Source organism: Sinocyclocheilus grahami, unplaced genomic scaffold, assembly GCF_001515645.1.
Source record: "Sinocyclocheilus grahami isolate Dianchi unplaced genomic scaffold, SAMN03320097.WGS_v1.1 scaffold60.1, whole genome shotgun sequence".
Taxonomy (NCBI): domain Eukaryota; kingdom Metazoa; phylum Chordata; class Actinopteri; order Cypriniformes; family Cyprinidae; genus Sinocyclocheilus; species Sinocyclocheilus grahami.
In genome coordinates, this window is record NW_015505239.1 from 1,303,328 (window position 1) to 1,322,353 (window position 19,026).

At 36.1% G+C, this 19,026-nt stretch overlaps 2 protein-coding genes across 5 annotated transcripts; one reads left to right on the forward strand and one right to left on the reverse strand.

Moving 5' to 3' along the window:
• The first annotated feature begins 2,112 nt into the window (after positions 1 to 2,112).
• On the forward strand, positions 2,113 to 4,015 carry LOC107584467 (T-cell leukemia translocation-altered gene protein homolog). Its single transcript, XM_016271102.1, has 3 exons — positions 2,113 to 2,436; positions 2,591 to 2,630; positions 3,936 to 4,015. The coding sequence occupies exons 1-3, from the start codon at positions 2,226 to 2,228 to the stop codon at positions 3,976 to 3,978; spliced, it is 294 nt and encodes a 97-aa protein (XP_016126588.1). The 5' UTR covers positions 2,113 to 2,225; the 3' UTR covers positions 3,979 to 4,015.
• A 5-nt stretch (positions 4,016 to 4,020) lies between these two features.
• glyctk (glycerate kinase) lies at positions 4,021 to 13,935 on the reverse strand. 4 transcript variants are annotated; one of them, XM_016271100.1, is made up of 6 exons: positions 13,924 to 13,935; positions 11,917 to 11,924; positions 7,189 to 7,601; positions 6,523 to 6,674; positions 5,778 to 5,953; positions 4,021 to 5,673 (listed from the first exon to the last, which is right to left on the reverse strand). In XM_016271100.1, exons 3-6 carry the CDS (start codon positions 7,551 to 7,553, stop codon positions 4,783 to 4,785), a joined length of 1,584 nt encoding a protein of 527 aa, XP_016126586.1. In that variant the 5' UTR covers positions 7,554 to 7,601; positions 11,917 to 11,924; positions 13,924 to 13,935; the 3' UTR covers positions 4,021 to 4,782. The 4 variants fall into 4 exon arrangements, with proteins under 4 accessions (XP_016126586.1, XP_016126587.1, XP_016126584.1 ...); XM_016271101.1 differs by lacking the exons at positions 11,917 to 11,924; positions 13,924 to 13,935 and adding an exon at positions 9,596 to 9,788 and having other exon boundaries at positions 7,189 to 7,426; XM_016271098.1 differs by lacking the exons at positions 11,917 to 11,924; positions 13,924 to 13,935 and adding an exon at positions 9,596 to 9,788 and having other exon boundaries at positions 7,189 to 7,599.
• Positions 13,936 to 19,026: the final 5,091 nt, after the last annotated feature.

Below are 19,026 nucleotides of genomic sequence, written 5' to 3' on the forward strand. Positions count from 1 at the left end.
TAATTTCATGTTCCTAGTCACCCTGGTGTGCTAAAAGTAAAAAATAAAAAAGTAAATATAGTAAAAAATAAAAGTAAAAAAAGGAAATATGAATGGGAATATAGATCATCAGTCATTTTATTCATAAGAATTTCTAGAACTACAAATATTTGTGACCAATGTGTATTAGAGAAAAGTTTATTTTCATAATGTGATTTTGCTGAAAAGTTAGATTTTTATGTTTTTTTTTTGTAAATTTATTTTAGTTTTATTTACTTTTTTTTTTTTTTTTAAAGATCAAAAGGTAAAAAATATACAGGTGTATTTGCACAACCTTCTTTGATCATATTGGGTGCCAATATAGTTCTGACCATGACTCACACTCTCTCTCTCTCTCTCTCTCTCTCTCTAAAACAGCTGCTTTATGTATAACATAATGAATAATGATAATAAAAATGTTGCAAAACTGACAACAACAGCTGATTGCAAGAATTTATGCAAGAATTCATTACAAAGAGATTTCTATGAATTCCTATTCTTTTATTCGACCCCTGATGTGTGTAGTTTGCTTGCTTTAAAAAATATATATATCTTGTTAATCTTTTTTGTTTGTTTAATTGCAGTCTTTTTTCCAACTGCTATTGTTTTCCTTGGATTTGCTTCTCAGTTCCATAAAATGTTACGCTTTTCCTGGTTCATTCCATGTTTTATAGGCAATCTTTGTCGTGCTAATTCAGATTAGCACAGTTGGTTTTAAATTATCTATCTATCTAATCTAGTTTATTTTAGTTCAGGACTCCATAGTCTAGGAGTTAGTAATCTGCACTTAATCTGTGTTTCTGAAAGACATTTTTTAAACTGTGATTAACTAATCCAGATTAGATTAAACCCACTCTAGCCTACTCCGGGAAACCGCCCCATTGTCCTAATGGATATTAGTAGTAGTCTAGAACAGTGTTTCCCAACCGGGGTGCCGTCTGTCGAGAGCAGGGGTGCTGTGTAAAAAAAATCCTTTTTTAATAGCTAAAATGTTCAAAAAAGCATCTATTATATAATATCCATTTCTGATGTCGGCAATAATTAGAGATGCACCGAAATTCCGGCTGCCGAGAATGAGTTCACCGCTCAGGTTTCACTTTCATGTGGTGTGACGCTCTGCGTATTATCCGCTCTATGCATGTGCGCTCCGCTCAGTCGCTCCACTCGTATACCGTTCATGCTCATCGGAACCGCAAAGTCCATTCAAAAATTGCTACCCCTACTGCTAGACCTACCTGAAAAACTAAAAAGCAATTTATTTAATTCGAAGGCCTGTCGTTATTTTTTATTTGTGCTATCATTATTAATTTCTTTATTTGTTCTTATTTTATTACTGACTGTTTACTTGTCATTTTGTATTCAATTCAAAGTTTGAAATCAAGCTATCTCGTGCTACTGCACCAAAATTACCCCACTGTAAAATAAAAAAAACACTGAGTGAGCAAAAATTTGTGAGATAGCTGGTTATAATGGAAATTAAATAATGTTTACATATGTATAAAAGCCTACATTAAAATCTGTCATATAAATTGGTCTCTTCATTAGAAATTAGCCTACTGATTGCACCATTGATGGACAATTTTTTTTAAATAATATTAAAAATATCTGTATGACATTATATTCTGCAGTTCTTCCCTGTTGTACCGAATATCTTTACTTTTCAAATTATCATATCAAAGTTAGAAATTCAAATATTGTGGCAAAATTAAATTTGTAGGGTGCCACAAGTTTGTTAAAATTTCCAACGGGTGCCGCGACTAAAAAAAGGTTGGGAAACACTGATCTAGAAAGTCTGAGACAAATATAAAACAACTATATTTAAAATGCATATTTGAAAAGTAGCAAAATAAATTATGACTGTGACGCTTTCAACCTGATAATAAAAAGAAAAAATCAGAAATTTGTTTGTTTTCACAAAAATAAGATGTGAATAAAAACAGCTGAAGCTGAAGAAACACCCATGCTCATTTTGATGGAGAATCACGGAGTTCATAGACGGTCATACTCACCCCAGGCCGACAGATGGCGATGATGAAGCCGCGATTATTTTCAAACCTCCAGTTGATGATCACATCGATCTGCGAAGAAGACAGCGGCTCAGCTTTCTTTACTTTAAAGATGGACGCTCAATTACATGTATTTTCTGAAAGCACTGGCTATCTAGTTTAAAACCAGACACTAGAATGTAAGATAGAAAAAAAAACTGAATGGAGGAATCGTGGGATTTTGAATTCTTGTCTCGTATGGTTGACAGTCTGGTGTCCTTTCTGTCCGAATTTGTGGACGACTGGCTGGCCAACGACATGAGAGTTGCAGTGTTTAAAATACTGTTTAGCTGGCTCATCATCAGTCTCGTAGCCATCCACTTTGCCTGGAAAGTGTACGGGAACACTGTCAACGACATGTACTACAGACAGGGTGAGTGTTTGCCAAGGTGCTCTTTTATGCTGCTCCACCTAATCATTAAGAATTCCTATAAAACAACAGTTGAGTGCAGTTTTGTGACTGTATATACCTGTATCTTGCGCTTTTTAAAAGGTAGTAATTATATATGCTTGTGGTAATTCTTCAGGGACTGGAGGACAGAATGGCGGGACTCCTGACACTGGATGGTAAGTTATCAGCCTGCAGCCGTTCTAGTGTTCATTGTGAGTCAGTCACGTGACAAATGAACAAAAGACTTGAAATTTAATTTATCGTTGCTTACTGATTTTCCAAATCGTAGCTCTGAATATAGCCAAATAATGCGTGTGTGGATGAGTTCGGGGAATTTGCTATTGGAAAAAAAATGATTTGATGGGTGGCTTCTGAATCATTCACTGACGAATCGAATTGTTCAGAGCGCTCCTCGCGTGAACAACTCACTGATTCGCTGAAGCGTGTCGTGTGCATTTTGAATTGAGCCAGTGTCCTGAATATGCTACTTATCAGTATATGATTCCAACGCTATATTTGCAGTTTTAGGGTTAGGAGCTTAGTGAAGCCTGCCGTTATACCACATCATATGAATGTTATGCTGGTAGCACATTTAGATGAGTTATTTCACTGACATTTATTTCACTGCCTATTTACATTTTTAAAGGGGTCATATGATGCTTTTTTTAAAGATAATTATTTGGTGTAACCGAATATGTTGACATGCTTTAATGTTCAAAAAAAACTCTGCATTTGAACAGTCCATAACAAATACTTAAACTAGTAACAAAACAGTAGCTGATTCAGAAGCGCCGGATTGTCATAGCAAAGTCAGAATTACCTCTTCTCCTAGGTTCACGAAACGGTCGTCCATAAAATGCATTGCTGTTCTGTTGTAAGTAATCTTAAAGATTCCTAAATGCATCTACTTTCGGAAGGCCAAATAAAGTGCTTTTGCTTTCGCCTAGAAACACACACGTCTCCCTGACATGGCTGTTTCAACATTAACTGTGGTTACTGAAACCACACCTTCTTTCTTTGCGTGCACATTTGGGCGGCATTATGCAAATATTTCCACATAGTGAGGTAGATATGTGGGGGCGTGTTAGAACGAGCTGTTTTAGGGGGGCGTGGCAGAGTCTTAACTTTGATAAAGAATATCTCTTTGGTTTTGAGACTTTAGTCTTTGCAACTTCAGGGATCTTATCTATGCACAATCAGCTTGTAACACTCCAAAGAGAAAGGAAAACTTGAAATCGCATCATATGACCCCTTTAATATATATCAGACTATGGTACTATATCTGACAGCTTCTCTTGTGCCTCACAACACATGCTACCCATTTCTAACTTAAAATTTGAAGTGTACAGACTGAGGATAGGCACAAAATATTTTTTATTCAATTGTAATAAAAAGCACTATTAATAAAACATTATTAAAAAAAAAAAAGGATAAAATTCTTAACATAATTTGTCAATTCTAATATTTTACATTTTTCCTAGGGAAAGGGCAGCTGGTGATGCCATGAAAACCCACCGTGAGTGATGTACCTGCAACTGGACTAAGAGCACAGACACAAGATGGACAAAGGCAATTACATTCCTTCAAGAAGACTAAATAATCATAACTTGTGCAACTGTATCGGTTTTACTTGTGAAGATGTCTGTGATGGACTGTGGTGCAAAACTCAAGGTCCAAACACATGAATATATGCACTACGATACCTGACAGAATGGTGCTATGCACTAGAGAGAGAGCGTTAAAGGAGCTTGCTGTGATAAATAGCTGCTCTCTCTGAATATTTTAGTTTATTTGGATTGAATTCTGGAAGTTAATAGATAGCAAAACTTGAACCATTCTCACACAGTATCATTTGACCAAAAACTGACAAGAATACTAGACAAAATGAAGGTCCCAAATGTTCACATAGTCATCTAGTCTGTGTGTAGAAGTCAAACATTTAATTTCAGTGATGTAAGAAAATAGTCTTGACTGTACTGAGATAAAAATACATTAATTGTGCCTCTTACAGTTGTCTAAAAGGTTACTGCGGTCTTTTTGCAGTGCAAATAATGAATATAATTTGTATCTGATTGTGTATTAGTTTTCTGTTATTTATTTCATAGGTAAACTGTATTTTAGTCAGTGTACAACAATATGCATTGAAAAGCACCTTACATTGGTTCAGGACCAAGCAGGAGTCATCCATAACAAGAAGAAAAAACATTAGTGGTTAAAATAAGTGATATCATGAAATAATCTTAAAAAGTGAACTAGCTTAGAGAAAGAAAAAAAAAATATTCCTCCATAATTTTGTTGCTTCCAAACACAAAACAACCTGGAGTCAAATTATTGGAAGTCTCTTTGGGCTGATGGTGGCAGCAGCATAACATGCACATCCATCACATTGGTTCCTGTCAGTCCAGGCATGAGTAACCGTCGTCCTTCAGAGAGCTGTGAGAAAAATGTGAACGAATCATTATTGGTGAGAAAGCCATCGATGTCCAGACCTTGAGACGTGGCCTCTTCCATCAGTTCCCCGTCCGTGACGGCACCAGCTGCCTCAGTGGGGCCATCCTGTCCATCGGTTCCTCCACTGAGGAACACCGCACCACACTTTACTTCATCACTACTCAGCTCAAGCCCCACACGCAGAGCCAACTCCTGGTTCCTCCCTCCCCTGCCCTTTCCTGTCAGTTGCACAGTGGGTTCCCCTCCAGCCAGAAGACAGGTCGCACCCCAGCCTTCTTTCCTCTCCTCTACGAGCACGTTCAAGGTGCGACACAAGTCCCAACTTTCTACCCCAACCTCTGGTCCGAGCTGAAGGATCTCTGCAGAGAGTTCTGGAGGAGGTTCCTTTTCTGGGGAGCATGCAAAACGCGAGAGCAGCCCGTATAGCCGTGAAACAGAGCGAACGTCACCGCATATTCCTGGAGACAGAATGACGGGTCTAAGTCCTAATTCAACAGCCTTACAGCTTGCACATTCAAGAGCAATAGTGTTTGAGCCAATTACAACATTCAAAACATGGTCTTTGACTTCTTCTGGCTGTTTTTTCACCTGTGACCCATAATGGGGTCTAAGCACCTCTTTCACAGAGGAAGGAAGACAGCCAGAGAGCTTATAATGATCCAAGATATCCCAGACCTCCTCTGGCTTGGAGTCGCTCCTGACAGTTGGACCGCTGGCTATTAAATCCAGAGGATCTCCAATAACATCTGACAGAATCAATGCCACTACCTTAAAGAGAATGTGATGTCAGAGTAAATATTATGGTCAAGTAACACCATTGGGTACTGCTCAAGAAATTATTTTACATGTCATTTTTTATGTAATAGTGTTACCTGGGCTGGGTTGGCACATTGGGCAAGGCCTCCACCCTTCAACAATGACAGGGCTCGTCTTACTGTATTTAACTCCTGAATTGTGGCCCCTGCTGCTGCGAGTTTTCGTGTCACATCCTGTTTCTCCTGCAAGGACATGGGTGGGGCTGGAGCAGGTAAAAGAGCAGAACCACCACCTGTACATAGTAGATGTATGAAAAGTAATCATGAAGAATCAGGAGAATACACTACAATTCAAATGTTATGGGTCAGTAAGATTTTTATTTTTTATTTTAAAGTAATATTTTATTCAACAAAGATGGATTAAACTAATCAAAAGTGACACCAGACAAATATGATGTTACTAAAGATTTTTATTTCAAATAAATGTTGCTCTTTTCATCAAAGAATCCTAAATAAATATATCACGGTTTCCACAAACATATTAAGCCGTTTTTACCACTGATAATTTTTCTTGAGCACCAAATTACAATATTATAATGACACTGAAGACTGCAGTAATGGCTGCTGAAAATGAAGCTTTGCCATCATAGGACATTTTAAAATATATTAAAATAGAAAACAGTTATTTTAAATTGCAATCATATTTCATAAAATTACAGTTTTTACTGTATTATTGATCAAATAAATGTAGCATTGGTGAGCTAACATTTTTCATAAACATTAAGACATTCCAAACGTTTGAATCGTAGTGCATATTGTCAAAGGAAAACTGATTCTATATAAAGAAAATAAGTTATAATACCAGAGATGAGCATGAGCAGCAGATCTTTCTCAGTCAAACCACTGGCCAGTTCTCGAATACACTCTGCTGACTTCTGGGCATCTGCATCTGGTAAATTGTTCTTTGCTCCTTCCATCACAGTAATTCTGCTGTTATTCTCAAGGAGCATCTTCCTGTCCGGACATACAAACAGTTTTTAAGTAACACCCAGACTGTACTGTGTGCAGCTAAATACAAATACAAACCTTGCTAAAAACTTGGATGTCAGGGCTACATGACTATATTTAGCATGAAATCTGTTTGTAGGATCAGTTAATTTTTCTTGCATTCTTATATTTTCCTGACAATTAAGGAATTCCACCCCTAATTCTTATGCAAAAATAAATAGATAGGTAGATATTCTAGATTTATATTTAAATCAGCATGAACTAGGTACACCAAATACTTAAAAATGTACAATTTAAATAATAAATCATCAATTAATAATAAATCAAATTCTTGTCACATTACAGTAATGAGAATGTTTCGCATTTAGGCTACATTTATTTTGACATTTTCTGGGAAACCACTGACCAACTAATCAACTAGTGATCAACTAATGAAAATCCCAGTTTATTGCTGTATAAACTGCTCACTAACCAGAGGCACATTAAAATATGAAATTAAAAAAAGCACTACAATTCTTACTCTTTTCCATGATTGCGTAGTGTCTTCTGGATACCATGAGGCACACTGACCACTCCTTTAATTAGATGGTCTCCTACAATCCTCTCTGCTTCTGCTGCCATCCCCAGCACAGCCTTTCCAAAGCCCACCAGATAAAGGTTATTGGTAAGTGTGAAACTCTGTCCACCCACAAGTAGTTTGTCTCCATGTCGCTCCAGACTCCTGCGGACCACTATGTCCGGCTGCACACCTTCAACCGCTGCAGAAAACACAGCCCGGGCTCGAGTGTCTAATGATGACATACTGCGAGAGCACAATGATGCTAAGCTCACCCACAGTGGGTGCTGCAGGTGAAGAGAACGTGAGAAAGCAACAATCTGAGCCATAAACCAATCACACTATCCACATCAGATGAAGAGAGCCACTTAATACCTGAGGGAAGAAGAAGATATAAAACAGATTCATATCACTGAAAAATATCATTGACCAACAAACGTTTTATGTTTGAATTATAAGAAACGTATAAGAAAAAGTATTTAAGTGTTCCTTACAACAGTATAACACGCTGACAAAACAGCATGAAAATTACAGCTTTAATATTACCCAAATTCACTCTTGTGATGTCTAATCTCCTTTGTTTCATACCTTTAAAATCAATTTGGTCTGATGTGAACAGATGTAGATATACAGCAGGGTCAACCAATATGATAAGGTAACATTAGAGGCTACCGAAATACGTTACTCCCACTATTTCACTCACAATGGCGCATTGCCATGGATTTGGCGACTCTAAAATATTTTCTTAATTCATATTTTCAGTGACCCAAAAATATTTCATGCTTTCAATATTTACTCAAAATATTCGTACATTTTGGGACTGAGGCAAACAACTTCTGATAATTTCCTATGCTGGGACTGTGGGACAGTAATTAGATGCAGATGATCTCAAAACATTGGCTGATATAAATAACTGTCACCTATTATATCATAAAATGTGTATATTGTGTTGTTTTTTTATATTGTTACATTTTATATTGTGTTATTATATGGCATTTCATTTATAATATATTTTATCATATTAAATGAATATTATAATCAGAAATAATGCAATCTTTAAGGCTGCATACTATGAAGATTAAAATGCTTAGTTTAAAGTTCTGAAAACAGCCACAACTAAATGACCAATTGTAGTCAACAAGTGACTAAGTGAATACATAATACACATTTTCTCTCATAACATCATTTTCAAACACCATCCTTACACAGCCTTCATTGAGTTTATGAGAACTTACCTGCACACTGTTCCTAGCAATTCTGAAGCTCTTTTAAAAGCTGACAAAACCTTTTGAGAACTGCATTACACTTGAGCCTGCCCTGTGTGTACTGAGTGAGTAATGATTGACTGATTGTTGACCATAGGCCACAGAGAAGTTTTCGAGCCAGTTACAAGATGTTTGTGCATTAATCAAGAGTTAATCCCAAAACAGTAGGAGGCGGTACTACAATAGCCTTGTGACACTAAAGTTAAAGTCCAGTAATGGTGGTCAGTGTTTAACTTACACATGTACGGTGGCCGAGAAGTGCAAAACAAATCACAATTCTGAAAACAAAATAACAAATTACAAACGCAAGTCTAAAAAACAAAGTAACAATTCAGAAAACACAACAACAATTCAGAAAACATTATAACAAGTCAGAAAACACTGACAAATTCGAGAGAGAAAAAAAAGTCAGAAAACACAACGACAATTCAGACAAACCGGAAAAGGTAGGTATAGTTTGAGACAGTGCCATTGGTTTGGGATTACTCACCGCTGACTGGACGAGACATCTGTCAATCAACTTATACAGGAAGAACCAGCCGAAGAACCGCAGAGTCGTGGTAGAAAGTTCGGAGATGGTATTAAAGTAGCTCAGTTTAAATGTATTGTATGAATTGCTCTTACTCTGGAATAAAAAATACGGAGTGTATATTTACATTTAGTTAAAAATGGCTGTAAAACATCAGCTTCAGTGGCGCAGATGGATAAGCGCGTGTTGTTGGCTTTTTGACGCGATCGACCCGGGTTCGATCCCGCCTTTTGCCAAACTTTTTTTTACGTTGATTGACAGATGTCTCGTCCAGTCAGCGGTGAGTAATCCCAAACCAATGGCGCTGTCTCAAACTATGCCTACCTCTTCCGGTTTGTCTGATTTGTCGTTGTGTTTTCTGACTTGTTAATTTGTTTTCAGATTTGTCGTTGTGTTTTCTGACTTGTTATTTTGTTTTCGAATTTGTCATTGTGTTTTCTGACTTGTTATAATGTTTTCTGAATTGTTGTTGTGTTTTCTGAATTGTTATTTTGTTTTTTAGACTTGCATTTGCGTTTGTAATTTGTTCTTTTGTTTTCAGAATTGTGATTTGTTTTGCACTTCTCGGCCACCGTACACATGTCTATGGATGCACCACCCTCGGACTGCATTGGAATGAAACACACTTTTTCCTCACAAATGACATCAAAGGATTATTTTTGATCTCAGTTTTTCCTCAATACTCCAACTTCTGGTCACTTCAGCCATAGAAAACAGCATAAAAAAATCGAAATAACGTCTTTGCGTCATTTTAATTTGTTTATCAGTCATGTCTGGTTTATACATTCACAATTATAACGCCCCCTTTCACTACTTGTTGTGTGAACAAGATTACGTAATTCTCAGGTGGCTGCAGATAGCAGATGGGAAGAGGTCACTCTGCTGGCTGATATTTTTATTCTGCAGCACCAGTGACCCTCCATCATTATGCGTTGTCTCCCCTCGCATGCCTTTCATCTCTCCCATCCTCATGGCAATCATATGCTCCGTTATTTTATAAAGGGCTCATATTTGGCTACTGTGTGTAGGGTATCAAGCCATTGAACGTTTTCCATCAGTGATCACTTATTCACCGGAGGCCTGAGAGGAATGCAATGAGATGATGGACTGGAACGACAACTGTACAGATATGATAGCAAAGAGCTGGCAGGTGAATTTCAGCGCATACTAAGCGGCTGAGATTTATGAATACTCAGCAATAAGGAACATCATTTGCATGACTAGAGGGTATCTGGCATCAGTACAGGGGACAAGCTTAACTCTCTGAGGTGGCTGAACTCTCACTTTCAGTAAGTGACTAAGATGAATCACTTTACTGTGTGCAATTAGATCTTCTCACTTTTTCATTAAAGTCAATATGGGGAATAATGGTAAATGGAGAAGATGGAAACAGAATTAGCAGGCTCGAATACTTTATCATATTCTGTTGCACATTCATCGCCGAGGTTTCCCCCCGATTGCACCATCGCTCTTGTTATTCCATTAGAGCAAAAACAAAGAGAAATCACTCTTTCTCATAACCGTATTCGGCTCGTGAGTGGCCATCTTATTGCCTTTGTGCTTTAAATATCCTGAAGCTCCTGGCTGTGATCTACATTCATATATTATGCAGAATATGCATGAAGCAAAGTTCTTTGATGCTTTGTATTTGGGGTTCTGATCGTGGAATACGCTCACTTGAATGACAGTCCATAAAGTCGAATACTCACAATTATTATGCATGCACTGAGGTTTATTAGAGATTTTACTATGACGAGATAAAACAAATAAACCTTAAGTTGAAAGCATCCTCCTATATCCTTAACATTTCAATAAACCAAATAAAACTGCAACTGAACTTGACGGCAAGTGATCATCGTGCATTTTATAAATTACGAAACATAATTTGATTATAGCTTATTTTGTGTTCTATAGAAGGGGAAAAAAATGTTATAATTTTGAGCAACATCATAGTGCAACTCATATGATACCAAATTTAGACATCTCTGCACAAACAAACATAAATAAACAAGTAGTTTTTTTTTTCAAAATCCACTTGACTCAAAAATATGAAGGTTCACCTTTTTTCCCCCAACGTATTACACATGAACTCATTGCCAGGAAATGAAACCCTCAAACCCACAAACTATGTCATGCTGTTCCCTGTCAGTTAACTGCTTTTACAGAGCCTCACAAACAAAAGGGATTTCACAGACTTCCTGTCTCTCTTCATTACCTTAAAAAGCTGATGATTATTGTGACTATGCCTTTGCCAATTATCCAAGCTTCTCAGAAAGCCCACCTACAGTGACTCTCCTCAAGTCCCCCAAAAGACCTCAGGTTTTCAGCCTCTGAAACATGGGGAGTGACAGCTTAGAGTTTTCATAATAAACCGACTCAATAGAAGAATCCATGTGTCTTGTAATGAAAGAGACAGATGGACAGAGACAAAAGAGAAATATGTGAATAATTTGGAAACGGGAAAAGCTGAAGGAAGAAGGAACAGAAACAACCACATTTGTGATCTAATTGAAATTTTAGCTCAATCAGAAAAACCTTATAGTTATGGTAAAGATTAGCCTTTCTGGAGGGATTATAATGAATACATTGGGCAGCAGCATGCAGGTAAATCAGAGTGTTCTCCATGGGGCAGCTTCCAGTGCTCTGCTGCTAGGCAACTGCTTGGGCACTATGTGACTCTTCACATGACAACATTTCTTCTGAAGCAATTAGGACCATTCAGAACGTTCAGCTGTTTCCTAAGTGCCTGTTGCTTTTACTTACAAATCAACTATTGCAGACAAAAGAAATTCCAATTAGCTAATTTTCCTTCAGCCTGGACTGGGTTTGGCAATTCAGTACATCCAAAAAAAATACTTTAAGCATTACAGGCACTGGCTTATGATCTCTGTTATGGTAGTGAACAAGTAAATAAATAATTAATCAAATTAATAAATAAATAAAAAATTGCACACTTTTCTAATTTATTTTCAATTTAGTACTGTACATAATTTTGGACTGTCATTTTGGATTGTTTATTATTATTATTATTATTAAATTAAATCCAATACAGGTCTTGGTAAGATTTTGTTGTTGTTGTTGTTTTTAAAAAGCTTTTTAAAAATTCTTATGCTCACCAAGACTGCATTTATTTGCTAATAAATAAAAACACTAATATTGTTAAATGTATTTACATTTTAAAATAACCGCTTCTATTTTAATATATTTTAAAATGTAATTTATTCCTCTTTTTACAGCAGCCATTGCTCTGGTACTCTTGGTCTTCATTGTCACATGATCCTTCAGAAATAATTTTAATATGCTGATTTGGTGCCCCAAAAACATTTCTTATTATTATCAGTATTGAAAACAGCTGTGCTGCTTAAATTTTTTGTGGAAACCGTGATCCACTTTTTCAATGGCTAGAATGTTCAAAAGAACAACATGTATTGAAATCTTAGTATTATTATAAATGTCCTCACTGTTAATTTTGGTTGATTTAATGCATCTTTGCTGAATAAAAGTATTAAGTTCTTGTTAAAAAATAAGCTGTATATTAATACAAAATTGTACTGTACTTATAATTTTTTTGTAACATTTAGCCATGTCTTAAATCAAGCCGAGTATAAGCTCTTTGCTCTTTTTATGACTTGTCAAGTTCAGGAAACCTGCATAGACAATCGATTAATGTACTTTCCTTTTAAACAATGCAAAGGTATTTCAGTTATCTGCTGTATTTTTTACTGTAATTGGAGGAAATGTGGTTTTAGCATGCATGATTTTGAATGCGAAATGACATTTCACAATCATGGCAACAGCGTATTATTTCTTCTGAGTATCAACCACATCCTGTTTCCTGTTCACTTGGTTAAAAAGAACCCTTGTTATCTTCTAGGAATGGACAATTCCATTACTCTGCACAACTGAGCGACATAAACAGAGATATATGAGATTACCACGCCTTTGTGCGCAGGAGGAGTGTTGCCCATTTATGGACCTTCAGAAGAAAAGTGCTGAAGCAGCAAGTGTTAAATGATTAAATTTGATTTATTTGCTTAATTTGTTCAAGGGTGGCTGTTACTTCAAAATTATCAGCCAGTTTCGAGGTAAACAAAGAAAGAAAAGATAATGCTGAAATACTATTTATTCTCAGAATGACTCTTAGGACAGTGAGTCAGTCGTTTCTGTAAAAAATGCTTGAAGACACAAATCAGTGTGTTTCAGTGATTCCAGCCTTATGAGAAAATGAAAGTGAGCTTCTCATGACCTTTGACCACAGCACGATAGAAAATATGATAGATATGATAGTATGATAGAAAATCAACCCACATACACTCTCAGGGTCTGAAACCCTCACATTCACCCCTGTATTCAGAGACTGTCTTTTCTTTGACAGTTTTACTGTCTCTTAATGATTAAACAGGATCTAAATCATGTCTAGGCAAACAGAAACTGAAATAACTCAGGCCATAATGATATTTAAGAGCATCCCCTTCACTTTCGAAGTATCCCCAGAGCACACATCTATATTTACAAATAATGTAAAGTATGTCAGTGTGAATATAATGTGACAGCAGTATCAAGTGAATGTAAATCAACCTATATCCTAATGCTATAAAACAAATCAACTTTGCCGAGTCTAATTTACAGATGCATTATTTAACATGGCTTTCCTTTGAATGTTTTCTTGATTTTTGTAACTTGATTGTCATAGCTTCTGCTCCAGACCAAAAAAAAAAAGGTTTGCATTGAGCTCTTGAGAGAACAGGATGTAAAACACAGCAAGTATTTTATTCTCTCTAAAATGTGAACTATGTATGGGCCATTTTAAGTTTTTAAGGATGTTACCTGCAGTCAGATGTAATAATTCAACATCATTTTCACCAGAGGGGTCACATGCTGTTGCAGCATAATTACTGTTATCAGGGCCCCCTGTCTGTGTCGAGTGAGAAACAAACCCAGGGGTGCACAATCAGCCAGAAAACAGAGATTCATGCAACACACACACATATGTTTCTCTCTAGGCATATCTAGCAAATCATTGGTTAAACATTCACTGCCTGCATGTTTTTCTTCATTTCACTCCTTTTTCTGAACATCTCAAGGATTCCAGAGCTTTATCCCCCTCTATCTTTGAATAACTCTGTGGGATTAACTGTGATAAAACTACAAAGAACTTGAAACATTTCTTCCCTGCTTCTTCTTCTTTCACAAGACTGATGGCTTAATCCAAAGCAAGTGAATTCTAAAGATTTTTCTGTCAACATAACACATTTAGGAAAGCCCCAAATAGCCTTGTGTTTTTTTTAGTTGTTTTGCATTAAAAAAATGTCTGGATCTTATTTACCAGACCACTTCATTAGGCTGGGGCTCATGCACAACAGAATGGATTCATATGAGCAACAGTTTCTTTTCTTTCTTTTTTTCAGGCATTTTTTACTTTTGGAAATTGATGTATTCTAGTAGACTTACCAAAATGAGTTTTTAAAAAATGCAGGACAGCAAAGTAATATTTTCCTCTACCTTGTGTGTTTATTCAGCTGTGGTTCCTCAATTAATGTGATGCCATCAATGAAAACAACTGAACGCAGCTGCAAAATTGCACAGCCTGCCTTATTTCATCATCTATCATCCTGTTACAACTAGTTCTGCCCGGACGATAACGCGGAGCCATATAGTTAATATTAGTAATACGCAGCATGCACGATACAAACTGTCTAATTGGCAAACCAATATGTGTGTAATATAACAATAAAACACAATGTAACAATATGAATCAATGTTTAATTTGCACATACATATCATCTGACTAAAGTATTTATGCATATCACACAGTATATTCAGTCATCATTTCATACCCATATTCCCTAATTACATTGATTATATTATTAATATTTTTTTACTTTTTTATTTTAAATTCAGTTCATTTTTTAAAATAATTTTGTTATGTACTTTTAAGTTTTTCATCTAATACTTACATTGTATTTTATTTCATTTTATTTAAATAAAATGGGTTTTATTGGTTGTTTCTGATTTAACTGCATAATTTCACCCCAAAATTAAAATTCTGTAATTTACTCACCCTCATATCTTCCCATGTAACTTTGAGCTGTTTGAGCACACAAGACAAGATATTAGACAGAATCACACTGCACTAATGAAAGTAAATAGACATGGGTGCTGTCAAGCTCCAAATAAACATCATGAAAACAGTGTGAAGTCATATGATGGATTTGTGAGAGGAACAAACTGTAATTTCAGTTGTAATCACTGAAATATCACATCCGATTTGCTCTTAAGCATATGAAACCTTGCCATGAACACAGAAAAACCAATAGGGTTATGTTCTCATTTTTGGGTGAACTATCCCTTTAAATCAGGGTTTAGGAAGAAGGGTGGAGTTGGGGCTTGTGAGGGGAGGCTAGAGTCAAAGTCAATATAAGGTCACACATAAACACTTACTGGGATGTCAGGGAATGCTGATACTGCAAATGTTTCCTCCTCTGAAACATACGCTACAACACTGGTATGAGCAGAATTCCCTTTATGTCTGTGAAACACACATTAACAAACTTAATTAGCTAATATTTTCATCCTCAGTCACACAGAAGGTAAAAGAAACTAGAAATGTTAAAAAAAGAAGAAGCAAACCTCTAAAAGAGCCCTTTCTTTCTTTAAACCGTCACCATCACCAGAAATTAGGTCAACAGAAGTGTGATGGAGTGGGGCTGCCTTTGATGCTGTCCTTCAACCCATAAATACTGTATTGAGGGTGGGAGCAGATATAGCTACTCGTGGTAGAGAGACGACTGGAAGTGAGAGGTGAGGATTGATGGCTTTTCTCTGTAACATGGCACTTTTATTGTCCAGGAACACCTGATAAGGGCCAGAGGTTCCCTTCATCCCATAATCAAGTTGTTCCGCAGATACCACAGGAACATAATCGTCTCGTTTGAGCAGAAAGTGAGAATCTGCCATGGTCAAATCATCTGTGCTCTTACAGGCGACATCCATTCATCAGAGTTGTCTTCAAATGTCAGTGCAAGAAGCATCTGTTCCAGCTAAGCAACTTACTTAATGCTCATTGTGTGCAGATATGGAGTTAAAAATGAAATATTTTGCTTAAATGTGACTTGTGACAGGATCAAGTTCAGCATGAATGCATCAAATAAACATGGCTCAAAAAGTCACAAATGCTTATTTTCTCTCATTTTAAATGTAAAAATGGGTTTGAGCTGCATCGGGGTAGAGTACAGACAAATGCCTGATTAATCTCAGAGTACTGGCTGGGAAACTTAAAGCACACCACAAGCCAATTGAAACTGTTAATTAGGTCCTAAGAGAAATCTCTTCTAGTGCAAAACCACAGCATACAATTCATACATTTAACAGATAATTAACAATGCTGGAATATTTTTTGAAGACATCTGTGAGATTTTGTTTCTCACATTTATTTTTAACCCATATCACTTCATCCTCACAGCTCGAAACATCCACAGGAATTCACAGGAATAAAATGTTAAAATATAAAAAAATGATAGGCTGTATTTAGCAATATGAAATATTACAATTTAAATGAGCTGTTTTCTATTTTAATATATTTTAAAATGTCATTTGTAATGGCAAAGCTGAATTTTCAGAAGTTATGATCGTTCAGAAATCATTCTAATATGCTGATTTGGTCCTCAAGAAACATTTCTTATCATCAAAGGTAAAACCGCCGTGCTGTTTAATTTTAATTTGATTTATTTTTGGTAGAAATTGTAATGCAATTTTTCATTATTTGATGAAAAGACAGTTCAAAAGAATAGCATTTATCAGAATTTTTAAATATATATTTTTTATATATTTATATTTTTTCATTATACATGTCTTTACTGTCACTTTGATCAATTTAATGGATCCTTGCTGAATGAAAGTATAAAATTCTTGCAAAAAAAAAAAAGTACTAACCCTATACTTTTGTACTTTTTACATAAATATACTGTAAAATATACAATATTTATGATATATATATATAGTGTATAAATATATAGCATATGTAGTTTATAAAACTATAAAATAGAGCTATACAGGCACTCATGACTGTGCTGTACTGTGAATATACTCACAATTAAAGGGAATTGTTAGGAACAAAGCACAGATGGACTGTCATGAGACAGAAAGACAGAGAGAAGGACAGGTGCACTCTGCAGGAAGTCATGGAGGTCCACGGTATGAGTGTGAAGTCCCACTGCAACAGAATAAAAATCACTCTGTAAAGATGAAACTCTCGCCGTCAGTGTCCGCTGTTGAGTAATACCAAACCCACCCTTTCATCCTCACCCTTTCATCGTAGCAGAGGTTATGTTGACACATGGGTTAGAGAAGTTTCTTGCTCCATCTCTCTGTCACTGTCTCCATTGTCTGTCTTTCAAAAAATATGTTTTAAACAACAAAAACAGAAAGCTCTTGACCCTTATACAACACTGATGCTCAAAATAAAGCTGTCATAAAAAAAGCTAAATATATTTTAATCAAAGGATAGACAGCTTCTGAGAAAGCAAAAAACATACATTTACAAAAAGAAACAATGCTACTTAATTTCATGCCCTAAAATTAGCTTAAATTAAGATATTTTTTAAACATAAATGTAGACAAGTTAATTTATTAATATTCACAAGCATCTAAGCAGACAGGAAAACAGGTGACACACAGCTTTTAATTAACATAATACATTACCGTCTTATAAAATATAAAGTAGTTTCTTAAAGGCTCGCATTTTGCTGAACATCTCGCTATTTAATGCAAACTGAGAGTGCACCTTCTATACTTTATTATGAACCATATTTCTTTGTTCAGCAAAGAGACATACATGCTCACATCTGTTTAATAGGCCACAAAATGAAACCACTTACTATTTATCTTAATGGCACTTAATGCTAATAACCCATTTAAAGTGTTTACAATGCAGGAGCTGCAGTACCTGTAAACTTACAAGGGAATTGAAAGTGCACTATTTTTCCCCACTCAGAAGCCCTCAAAAAAAGATTAATTGAGGTCTAAAAATGGCTACCGTGTGGGTGATTGGCTTGGTAAACAAACCTTTTCTCAAAGTAGGACAGTTTCATCATTTGGAAAAAAAGAGAGATTCTATTTAAAAAGCTAGTAATTTTGAGGGCATTGCTTGAGATAATTTAAACAAATAAGCTATCTGAAACAAAGTATATTATCAGACAAAACATTCTTGCAATGATCATTATGCTTCAGTTTAACAATGCAACAACATTTTTACCCAAATGACCAGTTTCCGTAAAGGTCCAAAGTGGATTCAGGGCTGCTTTCAGGAGTATTTTTATTTTCGTAAGCCAAATTGAAGATGTCAGGCAACGCACAGAGGCTTGGCTTCCCACACACTGTGAGGGGAGATTAAATTCTGATTAATTTCTCACAGCTAGAGGTGGCGGCTATGGGCTAGTTTGATGAGCAATGTTAGTCTTACTGTGATCCATGGCATAAGGGATCACATCTCGGCTTTAGTTTGACCTGGGTCAACTCATGGTTCTTGCATTTCTTGAACAGTATCTTTAATAACTAACTTCAGGTTCAAATGGCTGCAATATAACAAAGAGTGAAAAATTTAAGGGGGTCTGAATACTTTCCGTACCCACGGTATATTATCAGATAAAACATTCTTGCAATGATAATTATGCTTCAGTTTAACAATGCAACAACATTTTTACCCAAATGACCAGTTTCCGTAAAGGTCCAAAGTGGATTCAGGGCTGCTTTCAGGAGTATTTTTATTTTCGTAAGCCAAATTGAAGATGTCAGGCAACGCACAGAGGCTTGGCTTCCCACACACTGTGAGGGGAGATTAAATTCTGATTAATTTCTCACAGCTAGAGGTGGCGGCTATGGGCTAGTTTGATGAGCAATGTTAGTCTTACTGTGATCCATGGCATAAGGGATCACATCTCGGCTTTAGTTTGACCTGGGTCAACTCATGGTTCTTGCATTTCTTGAACAGTATCTTTAATAACTAACTTC

Coding starts and splice junctions, on each gene's coding strand:
- LOC107584467 (XM_016271102.1), top strand. CDS start 2,226: ATGGAGGAATCGTGGGATTTTGAATTCTTGTCTCGTATGGTTGACAGT. Junction 2,437..2,590: donor CGACATGTACTACAGACAGG/GTGAGTGTTTGC, acceptor GTAATTCTTCAG/GGACTGGAGGACAGAATGGC. Junction 2,631..3,935: donor GGGACTCCTGACACTGGATG/GTAAGTTATCAG, acceptor CATTTTTCCTAG/GGAAAGGGCAGCTGGTGATG.
- glyctk (XM_016271100.1), bottom strand. CDS start 7,553: ATGGCTCAGATTGTTGCTTTCTCACGTTCTCTTCACCTGCAGCACCCA. Junction 5,954..6,522: donor GCTGCTCATGCTCATCTCTG/GTATTATAACTT, acceptor TACTATGTACAG/GTGGTGGTTCTGCTCTTTTA. Junction 5,674..5,777: donor AATGTGCCAACCCAGCCCAG/GTAACACTATTA, acceptor ATTCTCTTTAAG/GTAGTGGCATTGATTCTGTC.